This window comes from Chlamydotis macqueenii, chromosome 1 (assembly GCF_036417535.1).
Source record: "Chlamydotis macqueenii isolate bChlMac1 chromosome 1, bChlMac1.mat, whole genome shotgun sequence".
NCBI lineage: Eukaryota > Metazoa > Chordata > Aves > Otidiformes > Otididae > Chlamydotis > Chlamydotis macqueenii.
Window position 1 is genome coordinate 214,423,041 of NC_141556.1, and position 17,733 is coordinate 214,440,773.

The window sequence follows — 17,733 nt, forward strand, 5'->3', positions numbered from 1 at the left end:
AACGCGCCACGCAGCAGGGTGATCAGAGCGGACGTGCCGCACACGCGAGCTGCAGTTACCACCAGTGCTGTTCGGCGTTTCCCTGAGGCCGCTCCCAGCGATACCCACGGATACGGATGGCATCCTGAGCTGGGATACGCAGAGAAGCGTGGCTCTGCTTGCAGGACTGGCGCCAAGCTCAGAAAACACATCTGTGTTTCAGGATGAAAGGAGCTGCATACATTTCTGCAGCGATGTAACGCTAAAACAGCTGCTCTGGGCCAAGCATTCAGAGTTGCGATACGACGCAGCACGAGGTGTCCAGCCGAGCGCTGCTCTCCAAAGCACAACTCCCAAAGTCTCCTAACGTAGGAGGGAGTAAGGAGCTGAGTAACATAACCAACTGTACATGCAGGATTTTAAACTCTTTCCCGATAGATAATTTTAATATATTAACCACAAACAGTAATTAACAAGGCTCTGCCACAAAACAAAACGTTTGTGGGATGCACAAATACCTACTGTTTAGCTTGGTTGACGTGGACTCCCAGGGTATAGCTCAGCCATTTGTACGTTACCTGTACAGGGGGAAAAAAGCAAACAAACAAACAACTTTAGTTAGAACACCTCTCTTGACTTGTTAAACTGCCCTCTTTTGCTCGTTTCGCGGGTAAATCAAACTCTCTAGACCCACTCTCCTCCAAGAAACCCACAGCGAAACCTGTTAGAAGTGAGAACGCGCACCCACCTGTGCTTTAAGGAGGAGACTGAACCCAAGAGCCAAACAAACTGCCCTCACAGGTGTGGTTTTGTGAAATGCCGCTGCATGACTACGAACTCTGCAAAACGCCCGCGCTGCTTAGCTTCACAACGGAGAAAACCATTAAACAGCACAATTTTTAATTGTGAGAAGCTCTTCTTGCTCTCCCAAACAACTACTGAGGATTTATTGCGTTTCTGCCACCCTGGGACACGAGGATCTCTGCCTGCATCACAAGTCCGACCGCACCGTGTGTAAATCCCGGGAGAGCACAGCGCTAAACTCAGCCCTGCCACTGACTTGTTGTATTATTTAAACCAAGCACATCTTTTACACCTGTTTCTCCTTTGCCTTTTTAAACTAACCCTCAGGCTAGCGCCTCTCCTCTTTCAAACACAACAATTAAATTACACTTAATTAGTCCAGCAGTTTACTGAAATAAGCCCTAACGACACAGGCAGCTCACGTTAATACCACCGCTTTGACAGACGCGATGCACCCACTTTACTGTGGCACTTTTTAGGCAAAAATCTTCATTTTGAAAGAAAGACAGCCACACACGCCTATAATTTTTCTGAATTGTCCTTAAAAAAAAAAAAAAAAAAAAAAAAAGCAAGGCTTCAAAAGGCTACAGACAATAAGTGCAAACTTTACTTCTAAGCTAAAATAGGGGACTAGACTGCCCCAACCTTTCCTGGGAAAAAACCAGAGTGTTCTACACTTCTGCTGTTTATAATTGAGCTAAAACACTGCTGTCACTACGCTGTTTGGGGGTTTTGTTTTGTTTGTTGTTGTTGTTTTTGAGGAAAACCTGCTCACCTATTAGGGAGCATAAGGAATGTGGGGGGAGCTGCTTTTCCTGCGATATAAACACTGCCGTTACCAATTGTCTTCAGAGGCATTCAATTAATGTAAAGCCAAAGGAGGGAAAAAAAAAACCAAACAACTTGACAAGAAAGGCGTTTCCTCTGCAGCTCGAGAGGAAGCCCAAAAGACCAGTAAAACCCGAGCAACGCGCCCTGAGGGGCCCGGGCGGCTGCAGCTGCCGAGGCCTCCTTTCTTCCGAGGCTGAGCACCCACGCGTGTCCCGCAGGTGGGTGCGATGCGGGGGAGGGGGGGCACTGCCAACGGAAAGCAGCTGGTTTGAGCTGTTTGAACCGAAATTGGGGGGTGGAGGGGGGCTGCAGCGCCTCAGGCGCTGACACGGGCCCAGGCCCCGGCAGTGCACCCCCCCCCCGTCTCTAGCACCCCCAGCGCCAGGTTTGGGGCCCAGACTGAAGGGGTTCCCCCAAACCTGCAGGCTGACCGCCCCCCTCCAACGGCACCCACGCGTGGTGGTGGTGGTGGCGGGGGACGGGGGGAGGCGCTCCCTCCTGAGGGGGTCCCGCAATGGCGGCGGCCTCCCGCACCCCCCCCGCCCCGCAGCCCCGCCGGCGGGACTCACAATGCGGTTCTGGTCGGTGACGAACTCGTCGATGTTCTCCAGGTAGAGCTCGTCCTCCATGGCGGGGCTGGGCGGACAGGCCCGGGTAGGCCGCGGGCGGGGGCCTTCCCGCGCAGCTCAGGGCCGCGGCCGCCAGCTCGCCGCCATGGTAACCGGCCGACGCGACGGCGGCCCCGCGGGGACAAAATGGATCTGCGCGCGTTAGGCGAGGCTCCGCCGCCGCATGGTCCTTGAGCCCGGCCGGCTCCGGTCAGGCCACGCCCTTCCGCTCTGCCCGCCCCGCCCCGCCGCCTCGGGGCGTCCGGTCACGGAGCCGGGGGACCGCGGTGTCCCCTCATGGCCCCACGCTGTCCCCTCATGGCCCCACGGCCCAACATTGTCCCCTCATATGTCCCCACGTTGTCCCTTCACAGGCCCATGTCCCCATATGGTCCCCTCACACATCCCCATGTCATCTCCTCATGGCCCCATGGCCCCACACCGTCCCCTCACAGACCCGTGACCCCACGCCATCCCCTCACAGACCCTTGTCCCCATATGGTCCCCTCACACATCCCCACGTCATCTCCTCATGGCCCCGTGGCCCCACGCCATCCCCTCACAGGCCCGTGACCCCACGCCATCCCCTCACAGACCCATGTCCCCATATGGTCCCCTCACACATCCCCACGTCATCTCCTCATGGCCCCACGGCCCCACGCCGTCCTCTCACAGACCCGTGACCCCACGCCATCCCCTCACAGACCCATGTCCCCGTATGGTCCCCTCACACATCCCCACGTCATCTCCTCATGGCCCCATGGCCCCACGCCATCCCCTCACAGACCCGTGACCCCACGCCATCCCCTCACAGACCCATGTCCCCGTATGGTCCCCTCACACATCCCCACGTCATCTCCTCATGGCCCCATGGCCCCACGCCATCCCCTCACAGACCCGTGACCCCACGCCATCCCCTCACAGACCCATGTCCCCGTATGGTCCCCTCACACATCCCCATGTCATCTCCTCACGGCCCCACGGCCCCACGCCATCCCCTCACAGACCCGTGACCCCACGCCATCCCCTCACAGACCCATGTCCCCGTATGGTCCCCTCACACATCCCCACGTCATCTCCTCACGGCCCCACGCCGTCCCCTCACAGACCCGTGACCCCACGCCATCCCCTCACAGACCCATGTCCCCGTATGGTCCCCTCACACATCCCCATGTCATCTCCTCATGGCCCCATGGCCCCACGCCATCCCCTCACAGACCCGTGACCCCACGCCATCCCCTCACAGACCCATGTCCCCGTATGGTCCCCTCACACATCCCCATGTCATCTCCTCATGGCCCCATGGCCCCACGCCATCCCCTCACAGACCCGTGACCCCACGCCATCCCCTCACAGACCCATGTCCCCATATGGTCCCCTCACACATCCCCACGTCATCTCCTCATGGCCCCATGGCCCCACGCCATCCCCTCACAGACCCATGACCCCACGCCATCCCCTCACAGACCCATGACCCCACGCCATCCCCTCACTGACCCATGTCCCCATGCCATCACCTCACATGTCCCCATGCCGTCCTCGCACGGCCCCGTGGCCCCACACCGTCCCCTCACACATCCCCGCACTGTCCCCTCACGGACCCGTCTCATCCCCTCACACGTCATCACGCCGTCCCCTCACAGACCCATGTCCCTCACGGCCCCGCGGCCTTCCCGCCATCCCGCTCCTCCTCGCCTCCATCGTCCCGGCCGTCGGCTGCCCCGGCGGCCTGTCCCTGGGCAGGACGCAGAGGAGGGCAAACCACCCACTTGCTGAGAATCGCCAATTTTCCCTTTTTCACATTTTCCTTTTTTTTTCCAGCCCTGCCTGATCCTCACGGGAACGGCGGAGGGGAACCAGGCATTGGAATCCTGCCGCTCCCCCCCCCAAATAAACGCTGTCGTCGTTCAAAGGCAGGGTGAGGGATTATTTAAAACCGTTCTTAATCTCAGTTAAACTGTCCCCATATTTCCACTGGTGACCACTTCCAGCACTTCTCACAGCACCTGATAAATATTACTCCATGCTTCCTTTTTTAAGATGAATAGCAAATGCTGGAACACGACATTCCCAGTCTTTAATTCCCAATCCCATCCCATTTTTAATACAACTCCACAGTCAGCTGAGGACTTCGATGATACATCGATATTGTTTTCTAAATACTTCTCCACGGTGAAATTAATCTAAAATCTGACAAAATCGACGAGGTGGTTTTGAGGGTTGGGTTTTTTTTTTCCCTTACCGTGTGGTTGCTGCTGCTGGGAGAGGGATGTCTGGCATCTCCCACCCTCTCCGGACCTCATCAGCCTGAATCCCTCTGCCTCCTGCGCATTTTTTTGGCTTGTTTTAGCTCAATTAATTGCTTTTTTTTTTTTCCATATACCATCTAGTTAGGTTAGCAAAGTGTTGCCTACAAACTGAGCCTGAGATTTAAATGGTCGGGAACGGTCTACAACATACGAAGCCACGCGGAGTCGATTCCATAGACCTCTCCTTTCACGGGGAAAATAAAACTGTCACGGGACCTCTTCACCTGAGACTGCACGCAGATGGCTTCCTTCATTTTAGTGACAGTTAAGGACGAGCAACACAAAAGAAATAAGTTCTTAGCGTCTGGCACCGCCACGGTATCCGTTTCTGCGGGAGAGAACTGATGCGTGTTTCCTCTGCCCTCCGCGTTTTCAGGCGCTGAGCAGTCCTGAGCTGAAAAATGTGCTTTTAGGGCCAGAAGTCAGTTCCTCCGATGAAGAGATCGCCGAAACATCACCTTCATGAACAGACAGGTGTTTTCCTGATGTACAGTTTGTCTCTAGCGGTACTGGCTTCAGGAAATTGGGAGGTCCGCATGTAGTGCCACGGCTTACGGGGCTGAATCACTCCTGAGAAGAATTTCAAACGAAATTTGGGCGTGTGAGATGAACGCGCTCCTATATTAGTCCTGAGAGCTGTAACAGAGGAGAAGCAGAGACAAACTCTGCCGGTTTGCCAGGAAAGATCACAAAATCAGCCTTAACATCTCAAAGGAGTCATCTTCCTCTGGGAAGCCGAGGCTGTGACACCAACTTCAACGTTAGTGATGCTGCAAAATACATGTTTAATTAGCCAGCGCTGAGCGAGAACCTTTCACCGCGTGAAGGCAGAGATTTTCTTTCTCATTTCAAAAGGAGCAGGACAAAGGTCGAGCTCATTACCCACAGATTGCTCTCCGTTACAAAAAGCCAATTTTTTTTTTGTAGATTCTGGGTTATCCTTGTCACTAGTAGGAGATGTCTCCAGCTCTGCCCACAGCTGGAGAAGAGTCATTGTGCCATTTCATCTAGGGAATCAAGTCCTTGGGCAAAAATCATAGGATCATAGAATCACAGAAGGGTTTGGGTGGGAAGGGACCTTCAAAGCCCACCCAGCCCAACCCCCCTGCCAGGAGCAGGGACATCTCCAACCACATCAGGTTGCTCACAGCCCCGGCCAACCTGGCCTGGAATGTTTCCAGGGATGGGGCATCCACCGCCTCTCTGGGCACCCTGGGACAGTGCTCCACCACCCGCAGCGTAAAAAAATGTCTTCCTTCTGTCCAGTCTGAATCTGCCTCCCTCTATTTTGAAACCAAATGTACTCTGCACATTAAAGAAGAGCCGCGTAGCAGACTGGCTCCTTAACTTGCAGAAGGAGCTGAAGAGCAGAACCCACCCTGTCTCCTTTCCCTGGATGGGAACACTTGTAAATGACCTTTCACGGCTAAAATGTGTAATTTTAAAAAAGAAGGAAGAATGGGAACAAGAGAAATAATCTCATTGTAATGCTGAAGAGTACGTGCTTGGGGTTAAACACCCCCTAAACGTACAGTCCCGCTCAAGAAGCAGAGGAGCATTATCCCCATTTCAAAGACGCCGCCGCCGAGACACAGAGAGGTTATGTGATCTGTCCAAGAACCTTTCAATACTCCCAGGTGTAAAGCCCGAGCATCCCGACTCCCAGACTTTTTTCCTCAAAGCGTTATAAAGGATTCTTTCAAAGATGTCTTGTTAGTAACAAAATGTCTTGTACTTGCGGCTGCCCGCAGCCAAAACCAGCAGCACCAGCAGAAACTGAGCCCGAGGACTCGTAATAATGGTTTTTTTCACAAGTGCTTTCCAAAAAAACCGAAAAAGAACGGGCAGAGTCTCTGGAAATTTATATATAGCAGCTGGCAAGCACCTGCCTGAGGAGGAGTTTGAGTGAAAGGAGTTCTGTTGAAGTTTTAATTAATGCCGTATGAGGAGGGGCTTCCTTCAGCAACCGAGTGACGCTGGGGGGGAAACAGGAATGCGGACATCCCAGCGTCACAGCCCAGTTAATTGGATCTGTCCAAAACTCATCCAGGTCCTGGCACCCATCTCCTTTTGGAGCTCATCAGATCTCGTAGAGGCTTCTGAAGATCCACTTTTGCGGCAGAAACGCATCCCAGCTGAGCAGAAGCGGAGGATTTCAGCTACAAAATGAAAGGCAAGGCGACGACCCCTTCCGTAACTGTACAAAACGGAAAAGCTGGAAGACTTAGGATCAAGCACCATGAGAAAAACAGTGGGAATTCTGGAGCCCCCAACATCAGGAGGACGTGGACCAGTTGGAGGGGGTCCAGAGGAGGCCACGCAGATGCTGAGAGGGCTGGAGCAGCTCTGCTGTGAGGCCAGGCTGAGAGAGCTGGGGCTGTTCAGCCTGGAGAAGAGGAGGCTCCGGGGAGAGCTGAGAGCGGCTCCCAGTGCCCAAAGGGGGCTGCAGGAAAGGTGGGGAGAGACTCTTCAGCAGGGCCTGCTGGGACAGGACCAGGGGTCATGGTTTCAAAATAGAGGGAGGCAGATTCAGATTGGATAGTAGGAAGAAATGTTTTACTCTGAGGGTGGTGGAGCACTGTCCCAGGTTGCCCAGAGAGGCGGTGGATGCCCCATCCCTGGAAACATTCCAGGCCAGGTTGGCCGGGGCTCTGAGCAACCTGATGTGGTTGGAGATGTCCCTGCTCCTGGCAGGGGGGTTGGACTGGATGGCCTTGAAGGTCCCTTCCCACCCAAACCTTTCTGTGATTCTGTCATTCTAATTAGACTCACAGAACCATAGCATCTCTTAGCTTAGAAAAGACCTTCAAGATCATCGAGTCCAATCGTAAACCTAACACAATTAATTTGCTTCTAGGCTTGCCAGGGTCAGAATCAGTACAGGGAATTCCATAAACTGCAACAAAAATTGCTGTCACAGGAGACAACTCCATTTGACATGGATGTATATATTTGCATGTCTTAATCATCTTTTCTATGTTCTTTTCTGTTTTTAAATTCTGTTCACAACTTAAAAAATCTTGAGACACTCACAGAGTGAGACGGCAATAATGCCGACAAAGGAGAGGCGTCTAAGAAACTACGGAGATGAGTTTCAGGTGGAAGAAGGACGTACGAGCAGGAACACATCTCCCCTCTGAGAAGCAGCAGAGAACAGCAGCGTGACTGCTGACAGCCGAAACCCCAGAGGTTTAGACACCCAGCGTATGTGGAGACACCTGAATTTAGGTGTCTTAATCATAGAATCACAGACTGGTTTGGGTTGGAAGGGACCTTCCAAGCCCACCCAGCCCAACCCCCCTGCCAGGAGCAGGGACATCTCCAACCACATCAGGTTGCTCAGAGCCCCGGCCAACCTGGCCTGGAATGTTTCCAGGGATGGGGCATCCACCGCCTCCCTGGCCAACCTGGGACAGTGCTCCACCACCCTCAGTGTAAAAATTTTTTTTCCTTAGTCCAGTCTGAATCTGCCTCCCTCTATTTTGAAACCACCACCCCTCGTCCTGTCCCAGCAGGCCCTGCTGAAGAGTCTCTCCCCACCTTTCCTGCAGCCCCCTTTGGGCACTGGGAGCCGCTCTCAGCTCTCCCCGGAGCCTCCTCTTCTCCAGGCTGAACAGCCCCAGCTCTCTCAGCCTGGCCTCACAGCAGAGCTGCTCCAGCCCTCTCAGCATCTGCGTGGCCTCCTCTGGACCCTCTCCAGCAGCTCCACGTCCTTCTGCTGTTGGGGGCTCCAGAGCTGGACGCAGCGCTGCAGGGGGGTCTCACCAGAGCGAAGCAGAGCGGCAGAATCCCCTCCCTGGATCTGGAGCTGGTTCCCAGGCCACTCACATGTTCTGGAGTGCGTCACAATGCCACGTTCCCCCCTGAAGAGAAACGTTGCGTTGTTCATGGTACGAGCAGATAGATTTTCTTTTATACGTTGTACGGTCTTTTGTGCCAAGATTTTTTGTACTTTTGTATTAAGAGTCCTTCTTGAAAAATAAAAATATCCGGAAGGATGTAATCTCTGCTACCACCAAGTACAGCTTATCACGTCTAAACAAGGATGACTGACATGAACGTCTTCAAAAGCATCATGACACATTTCCCATCTCAAGTCACCTCAGTGGCAGGTGTTTGTGACTCCGGGCTATAAACTAAAACCCACATCTCATCCCGAGCATGTTCTCAGGGCCGTTTGCATGGGCAGACTGATGGAATAGTCTCCCCACGGACTCCTGTTCTTGATGTATTTTATTTCACGACAATTAGTGAGCCTCAGCACGGAGCATTTGGCATTTATTCAGCGGTCGGATGGGCACAGAAGGAGCTGTGGCGGAACAGCTCGTTTACCAGCAGCTACGAGGATCTGTTTCCACCAGCAGACAGGCTGTTAAAGAAGATAAACAAGAGAAACCGCTAGGAAATAATGAAAATCCACTGAAGAATGACTACGGGTAAAGCAGGGATGAGAATGAGCAGAAAAGCGTCTCCCCAAATACAGGGCAGCGCACAGCTACAGCATCCCGGGGACAGGGAGGCGAGGAGATGTTGGGAGCAAACTCTTAGATCACGTAGTCACACAACGGCTCGATGTCCAAGTGGAGACCAGTGACGAGTGGCGTTTCTCAGGGGTCCATGTCGGGCGCAGCCCTGTTCAACATCTTTGTCAGGACATGGACAGCAGGACACAGCGCACCCTCAGCAAGTTCACCAATGACACCGAGCTGTGTGGTGCTGTCGATACGCTGGAGGGGAGGGATCCATCCAGAGGGACCTGGACAGGCTGGAGAGGTGGGCCCGTGCCAACCTCACGGGGTTCAACCAGGCCAAGTGCAAGGTCCTGCACGTGGGTGGGGGCAACCCCAGCACAAATCCAGGCTGGGGGGGAACGGATGGAGAGCAGCCCTGAGGAGAAGGACTTGGGGGTGCTGGTGGGTGAGAAGCTCAACACGAGCCGGCAACGTGCGCTCACAGCCCAGAAACCAACGGCACCCTGGGCTGCACCCCCACAGCGTGGGCAGCAGGGCGAGGGAGGGGATTCTGCCCCTCTACCCAGGCTCTGAGCAACCTGATCTGGTTGGAGATGTCCCTGCTCCTGGCAGGGGGGTTGGGCTGGGTGGGCTTTGAAGGTCCCTTCCCACCCAAACCATTCCATGATTCTATGACTGAAGCTACCCCTTGCACTGCAAGCTCTGAGCTCTGGGAACAGGCTGGGTTCCGAAGATGGGTTCTTCAATGTCTCTGTACACATTTCCTTAGCTGCTAGTGAGATTCAGCTTCCAAAAGAAGACTGGTGAGTAGATTTGGGGGCAAAAACCCCATAACAGAGTTAATAAGTGGCAGCAAGAAGCAACAATTCTGAAAAAGCCCCAGTGCAGTGATGGGAAGGGTCACCTACTTAACGGAGCTTGCAAACGGCCAAACAGCAACGACAGCCGACGCAGCCTGCGAGCGCAGTGACCTCGTACGGAGGCGTGGGCACCGCATTTCCAACCTCATCTCTTCTCGTGCAATTCTCTGCCGGAGTCAGCAGGTGACAGCTGGACACCACGCTTGCCTGGCAGCCCTGGAGCTGCACGCCGCCAGCCTGGGCGATGAAGCTCAGCTGGTATTGCTGGGAATAGCGAGAGAGCTACGTTAATCTTCCTCTTCTACAATTTCTTTTTTTTTTTTTTCCCCACCACCCACCTTACTGTCAGCACGAGCGTTTCTGCAGCCATGCTGCGAACTGGGTCAGGAAAACCAACTGAGATTAAACCAGACTTTTTCCTGGACTAATTTTAGTCTTGTTTGAGGCCCTCCAAACCAGCTCGACACCCTGTCGCACGAACACGGCTGCTGAGGAGCAGCGGGACGGCGGCATTGCTGTGCCTGAACGCGCTGCAGGCTCGTGCTAGTTTAAAGCGTCAATGGAGTGGTGGCATGAGGCATTAAATCATAGAACCACAGAATCATTTAGGTTGGGAAAGACCTTTAAGGTCATCGAGTGCAACCATAAACCTAAGAGTGCCAAGGCCACCGCTAAACCGTGCCCCCATCTACACATAATTTAAATATCTCCAGGGATGGTGACTCCACCACTGCCCTGGGCAGCCTGATCCAGCGCTTGACAACCCTTTCGGTGATGAAATTTTCCTCAATATCCAACCTAAACCTCCCCTGACCCAACTTGAGGCCGTTTCCTCTCATCCTATCACAAGTTATTTGGGAGAAGAGACCAACACCCCCTCTCTGCACCCTCCTGTCAGGAGCTGTAGAGAGCGATGAGGTCTCCCCTCAGCCTCCTCTTCTCCAGACTGAACAACCCCAGTTCCCCCAGCCGCTCCTCATCACACTGGTGCTCCAGACCCCTCACCACGTTCGTTGCCCTTCTCTGGACGTGCTCCAGCACCTCAACGTCCTTCTTGTGCGGAGGGGCCCAACTCAGCACACAGCATTAGAGGTGCAGCCTCACTGGTGCCCAGTACAGGGCCACCATCACTGCCCTGCTCCTGCTGGCCACACTGGTCCTGACACAAGCCAGGATGGTGTTGGCCCTCTTGGCCATGGCTCATGTTCAGCCGGCTGGCTGCCAGCACTGCCAGGTCCTTTTCCGCCGGCCAGCTTTCCAGCCGCTCTTCCTATAGCGTTGCATTCATCCCCACTGCACGGCATCCACCGGCACTTCCGAAATCACCCGCTGCAGCGCCTTAAAGAGCTGAGCAAGCTGAAGAATAACCCGTTACAAACCAATACCCTCCCAGTGCCCAAAGGGGGCTGCAGGAAAGGTGGGGAGAGACTCTTCAGCAGGGCCTGCTGGGACAGGACCAGGGGTCATGGTTTCAAAAGAGAGGGAGGCAGATTCAGATTGGATAGTAGGAACAATTTTTAACACTGAGGGTGGTGAGGCACTGTCCCAGGTTGCCCAGAGAGGCGGTGGATGCCCCATCCCTGGAAACATTCCAGGCCAGGTTGGCCGGGGCTGTGAGCAACCTGATGTGGTTGGAGATGTCCCTGCTCCTGGCAGGGGGGTTGGGCTGGGTGGGCTTGCAAGGTCCCTTCCCACCCAAACCACTCTGTGATTCTATGAAATATGAAGAGAGTTGCATGATTCTGGGAGCAACCATGCTCTTGCAGAGCTCCAGCAAGCATGGAGCCCCAAGGAACAGCTGCTGGCCACAGCTGGCACCCAGCGATGCCACCCATCAGTAGCCACGTTTAGCAGGAGCCCACCGCGCTCTGGGCAAAATCACTCGCTCCACGAGAACTCTGGGAGGATACAGATCCTCACTTGAACGCCACAATTTTATTTTTTACCCAGCAGAGGTCGGGGAAGGAAACTGCAGACAGTTAACAAGCGTTAAAATAAACCCGCGCAACGCACACGGCCCCGCAGCACCAGAGCCTTTCCCTCCTGCTCACAGCAATGGCGTTGCTCAGCTGGCATCGTCTTTGTTTTGCTGGGAACAAAATCATCTACATCCTCCCTCTCCCGCTGTCCCGTGCACTTTCTCTCACGCCTTTCTGCTCTTTTCTCCTGCGTTGCGCTGGAGCTCTTCTCGTACTGCGACATTTCGCTCCCGGCTTGACGTTTGCGCGCTGTTCACGGAAGGGGCGTGCAGGTCTTAATACATCACTCAGCATTTTTTTTTTTTAAGTCTCTTTTCATCTTTTGTTTTTTCCTCCTTTACATTTTCTGCTTTGAGCTTTCTGGATGACTTCCTGACCCGGGTGAACGTGCCTGGTAACTATAAAATTACATTTTTTACCTTCAGGGCACGGCATGTGTCTAGGTATTGCGGATTGCCTTGAGGGTAGGAACACGATTATTGAAATTCTTAGCTGAGGATTTCTTTTCTGCTTACGAAAATGCCGTGGGATCCGGTTCTGACCTCGCTCACCACTGCTTTATGCTCTGAGCAGCATGGAAATGAGAGAGGCAGCAGGTCTCTAGTACAGAAAAAAAGAAAGGAAAGGGTAGGAACTTCATCAATGCCTGAAGATTTATGCTTTTGAGTTCAAAAGGCCTTGAAGACACAGCATTGTTTAAATTTTAAAGATCTCTCAATTCAGAATCTAAAAGTATTTAATAAATAAAGGAAGTAATTTTTTATTCAGGTGGTGGGACACTGTCCCAGGTTGCCCAGAGAGGCGGTGGGTGCCCCGTCCCTGGAAACATTCCAGGCCAGGTTGGCCGGGGCTCTGAGCAACCTGATGTGGTTGGAGATGTCCCTGCTCCTTGCAGGGGGGTTGGGCTGGGTGGGCTTTGAAGGTCCCTTCCCACCCAAACCAGTCTGTGATTCTATGATGAGAAGATTGCCCAGACCCTCCAAGCTGGAGCCGGCATGGACCCACAAAAGTCCTGGTGAGGAACAGACAGGAGAAATCAGCATCTCAAGCCAGTAAGACATTGCATCGCCACCTGGAAGGATGCTGTGGAGGGTTCAGGGCTCCTAAGCCCTGCTTTAGCTCAGATTTGGGGAAAATGCAGTGCCTTCTGCCCCATCCCTGTCCCCCACGATGCCAGCCCCGCTCTCCCTCTAGTGACACCCAAAGAGCAAGTATAAACCACAACGTTGCACCTGAAAGTAGCTGAATTCAAACACTGTTCTACATTTTAAAAGAATATTATTGATTTCAACACAACCAGGACAGCAACTGCTGCAATTCTCTGTGTGCCAGTAAAAACGGAGCGGGTCTCCGAGATGTTCCAAAGACAGTCCCTTCCTGCCGCTGCTGCTCGCAGCTCCCGGACGGACACCGACGGGTTCATCCGCTCCTCGTCACGGGAAGGAAAAGCACCGGGTCTGATCCCTGACAGTTGGAATAAATTACCTTTTTTTTCCAGTCTGGTGTCTGAAATAAGACCTTTCGAAAGAGACAGCTGCTTCAAAGCAGAAATAACTTCTCTCGGGAGATTAATCCCTGAAAAACCACTCTGAACTGGCAGGTTTTTGGCAGCAGAAAGAAAAGACAGAAGGAATAACAATTTTTAGCACCCCAACTGTCACTTTCAGAATCATAGAATGGTTTGGGTGGGAAGGGAGCGTTAAAGCCCACCCAGCCCAACCCCCCTGCCAGGAGCAGGGACATCTCCAACCACATCAGGTTGCTCAGAGCCCCGGCCAACCTGGCCTGGAATGTTTCCAGGGATGGGGCATCCACCACCTGGAATTTCTCCCCATCTTTCCTGCAGCCCCCTTTGAGCACTGGGAGCCGCTCTCAGCTCTCCCCGGAGCCTCCTCTTCTCCAGGCTGAGCAGCCCCAGCTCTCTCAGCCTGGCCTCACAGCAGAGCTGCTCCAGCCCTCTCAGCATCTGCGTGGCCTCCTCTGGACCCTCTCCAGCAGCTCCACGTCCTTCCTGTGCTGAGGACTCTGGAGCTGGACGCACTACTCCAGGTAGGTTCTCACCTGGACATGTTGGCAGTGTCCCTTCTGGGGTTGCTGTCCCCAAATACCCGCCAACATCACAGCATGCCAGCCCCCTCCCTAACAGCTCTTCCAGAGGATTTTTCTTAAAAACAATGCTGGGATGAGTGTTTAACCTAACCAGGATGGTTTTGGCAGGTCTGTGATGTCACGCTGGCTGACCAGAGGGGAAGGTGACCTCTAGCAGGGTGACTGGCCAGCAGCAAACGGGAGACGAGAGCATCTTCACCAGGGCCGATGAAGGCCCAATGACACATCTGAGCTTTGCGAGTGGAAACACCAGCTCCTGGCAGCACGGGAAGCTCGCAGGAGCGGAGCTGCCTGCCATGTCGCCTCCAAGATGGGTCAAAAGATGACGACCGCCAAGAGACGTGTAATCAACACAGAAACTCACACCAGCTCTGACCTGTCTCCCCAGGCGCAGCAAGGAGCTTCCTTAACGACTTCCTTAACGCAGCCCGCGGTGCACGCAGCCCGCGGCGCAGCCTCGCACCCGCGTTTCCTTGTTTTTCTTCCCCTTTCTCACAGCCTTGGGAACGTCCTTCTGAGTCAACGAACAAATCAGGGGGGCAGGAGCCTCTGGGTCACATCCACCACGATCCTGCCTGAATGAACCGGAGATCTTAGCCCGAGCGATGCCCTCCCAACACCCTCAGGGAAAGACACCAAGGAAAAATAAATCGATAGCTTAAGGCTTCCCAGCACCACCTCCTCATGCAGGAGATGTCTCCATCACTGGAGGTCTTGGAGACCCAGCGGGATGTCAGTGGGGCTGGCCGGCCAGGATCAAACCTCGCCGGGGCGAGGGTGATGGAGGAGGTAACGGCTGAGCTCCTTCCAGCCCTGCGGAGAAGGGAGGCACGCAGCGATGATCCCAGAAACGCAGCCAGGGATGCTCCGAGGTCTTCGGGACAGGCTTTTTCCTCTGAGCTTGTGTAGGCCATAGCACAGCTGGGCTTGCATCGAATTCCTGCACGCTTCAAATAATTCATGTCGTTAGTACGTGCAAACGGAGCAGCCGTTAGCCCCGTTGCTGCTGTGGCCCTCGAGTATTTTGCTTGGAAAAAAAATCAAAAAAGGGATTTTGCTGACAGGCTTAGGGCTGTGTGGGGAGAGCGTTGCCGTACCCAGAGGCGCGACGGGCAGCCCAGGCTCCTGGCTCTGCCTGTGACTCCGGGACAGCTCCGTCACCTCTCCGTGACATCCCAGCCTTGCCAAAGTCAACAGGAATTTTGTCCCGGACTTCACCGGAGCCAAGGTGTTGCCCTTTGCATCCGTCTGTGGCTCTCTGTGAGCTGTGACAGTCCCTCTTGCCAGGCACCTGTTTCACAGCCACCACCTTTGTCCTCCCCTCCCCTTCCTGCTATTAAGCCCTGACTTGCCTGAGCTCTAAAGCTCCCCGGGGGAGGCTCCCGTGCCAGAAAAAAGGGCTCTGCAATCAAAGGAACTGGTGAGGATTCAAGAGACTTGGCTAACGTTTAAGATACCCAAAGGAAAAGGTACAACAGAACAGCAAATTACTCTATCGTGAAGAAAAAACAAAGACAAATCACTTTAAAAACACTCAGAGCCGGACAGAAGGATAAAACGTGAGCCATCCGCGGCTCCGTTCCACACAAATTTCCTCCCGGCTTCAAAAGCAGGATATTGACGGTAAACAGCCCAGCGACGCAACCAGGCTCATCTCTGTCGTCTTATTTACGAGGATCCCGGACCTCTTACACACAACGCTCCCCGTCTTACGCAGGCAGCGCCACGGCAAGCCAAAAAGGAAGAGCGTTTGGCTTTGATCTCCAGGCAAGAAGTTGATCCTGGATCATAAAAAAAAGGAAATAACTCGACACACACACAATGTTGGTGCAAAAATATGAGTTTCTCCTGCCAAGGGCAGAGACCCGGAGCTGCTCGCCCAAAGCTGGTGGTCGCAGCGATGATCCCGCCCGAAGGAAGCTGGGTGAGCTCAGATACGTGCTGACACGAAGACCTCATGAGGTTTATGGTGGTTTTTTTCCCCATTTTTTTTTTCCCCCAGGCCATCTTAACTTTACAATCCATTGAAACGCTCGCTCCTTTTCATCAAGAACACGAGTCAACAAAGGGAAGCGCCTTCCCTTCCTTGCAAACACCCGCGCAAAGTTAAGGCTCTTGTCAGACGACAGCCGAACGACCTGCGGCAACAAAGGGGAGATTAGCAGCGAGGCGCGTTTGTGACAAAAAACGAGAGTTTATTAACACAGCCGATTACTCTATAAAATCAAAACACGCTTTCTCACGCTCAGTCCGCTCGATAAGTTGGAAGGGCTGCGGGCTGGGAACGGTTCGCTGGGGGTTTAATGGCTGACTCATTAGCGCTGCGACCAGACTTGCGTATTTTTGACGTTTGTCATAAAAAGTGGCGGTGGGAATGTTTCATCGCTTTCAAAGTGGCAGGGTGACTAATCGCAGCGCAGATCAGCCTTTCAGCAGCACAATAACTTTATTTACAGTGCACGACCTTGAGGTGCCACCCCAGAATCCCCATCTTACCCCGTTTTGAGCAGGTCTGCAATTGCCCAGCCCACCTCGCCCCAGCCCCTTCCCCGTGACCTGTCCTCACCCCCCTGCCCATACTCCCCCCGCCACCGCTGTTGTCCCCCCCCTCGCCCCGTCCCCCACACTGGTGCCCTGTGCCCCAGGGTGACGGGGTCCCTACCTCTGCCCCCCGTGCCCCTCCTGCAGGCCTGGGCGCTATCAGCCACCCCCAGGCCCTGTCCTCGTCCCTGTGCCTTATCCCCCCTCCCCAGACCCTGTCCCCTATCTCTAACCTCTGTCCCTGGGCACCATCTCCCTGTCCCCAGCCTCCCACCCCTGTCCCCATCCCCCGTCTTCTATCCCCCACCGCAGGCCCTGTCCCCGGTACCCTGTCTTGGGCCATGTCCCACGTCCTCAGGTCCTGTCCTCCATGTCCCAGCCCCAAACCACCCTCCTCTATCCCCTTGTCCCCTCTCCCCCGTCCTCCATTTCTGTCCCCACCCTCTCTGCCTGTCCCCTATCTTCCATCTCTGTCCCCTCTCCCCTCTCCCCATCCCTGCCCCGTCCCCCATCCTCTGTCCCTATCCTACATGCCTGTCCCCTGTCCTCCATCCCTGTCCCCTCAGCCCTATCCTCCCTTCCCTGTCCCTTGTCCCCATCCCCTGTCCCCATCCTCTGTCCCCATCCCCTATCCCTCCCACCCCTATCCTCATCCTCTGTCCCCATCCTCCGTGCTCACCCCTAACATCCACCTCTGTCCCTTCTGCCCTGTCCCCATCCCCTCTGCCCTGTCCCCTGTCCCCCATTGCTGTCCCATATCCCTCCACCCCTGTCCCGTTCCCATCCCTCTGTCCCTATCCCCTCACATCCTTGTCCCTTGGCCCCATCCTCTGTCTTCATCCCCCATGTCTGGCCCCTATCCTCCATCTCTGTCCCCTCTGCCCTGTCCCCTGTCCCCACCCCTGGCCCTTGTCCCCATCCTCTCTCCCCTTCCCCATTCCCTCTGTCCTGTCCTCCACCCCTGTCCCCTGTCCCCATCCCCTGTCCACTGTTCCTCACCCCTGTCCCCATCCTCTCTCCCCTTCCCCATTCCCACTGCCCTGTCCCCACCCTGTCCCCTGTTCCATATCCCCTCTGCCCTGTCCCCCACCCCTGTCCTCATCCCCTGTCCCCTGTTCCCCATCCCTGTCCCCCATCCCCTCTCCCCTTCCCCGTCCCCACGTCCCTGTCCCTATCCCCTGTGCCCTGTTCCCCACCCCTGTCCCCATACCCCTGTCCCCATCCCCTCTGCCCTGTCCCCT

At 54.7% G+C, this 17,733-nt stretch overlaps 1 protein-coding gene across 5 annotated transcripts in view; it reads right to left on the bottom strand.

Moving 5' to 3' along the window:
• Positions 1-17,733, bottom strand: part of POLD3 (DNA polymerase delta 3, accessory subunit) — a 45,046-nt gene that overhangs the window by 26,313 nt on the left and 1,000 nt on the right. For 4 of the 5 annotated variants that reach the window (XM_086739799.1, XM_086739795.1, XM_086739794.1 and 1 more), the window contains exons 1-2: positions 2,184-2,339; positions 502-557 (exon numbers count right to left, since the gene is read on the bottom strand). In XM_086739799.1, the coding sequence (XP_086595925.1) occupies positions 502-557; positions 2,184-2,243 (116 nt within the window). In that variant the 5' untranslated portion in view covers positions 2,244-2,339. Of the gene's footprint in view, positions 1-501; positions 558-2,183; positions 2,340-17,733 lie in introns of those variants that run through there. The other variant, XM_086739796.1, reaches the window with a different exon arrangement.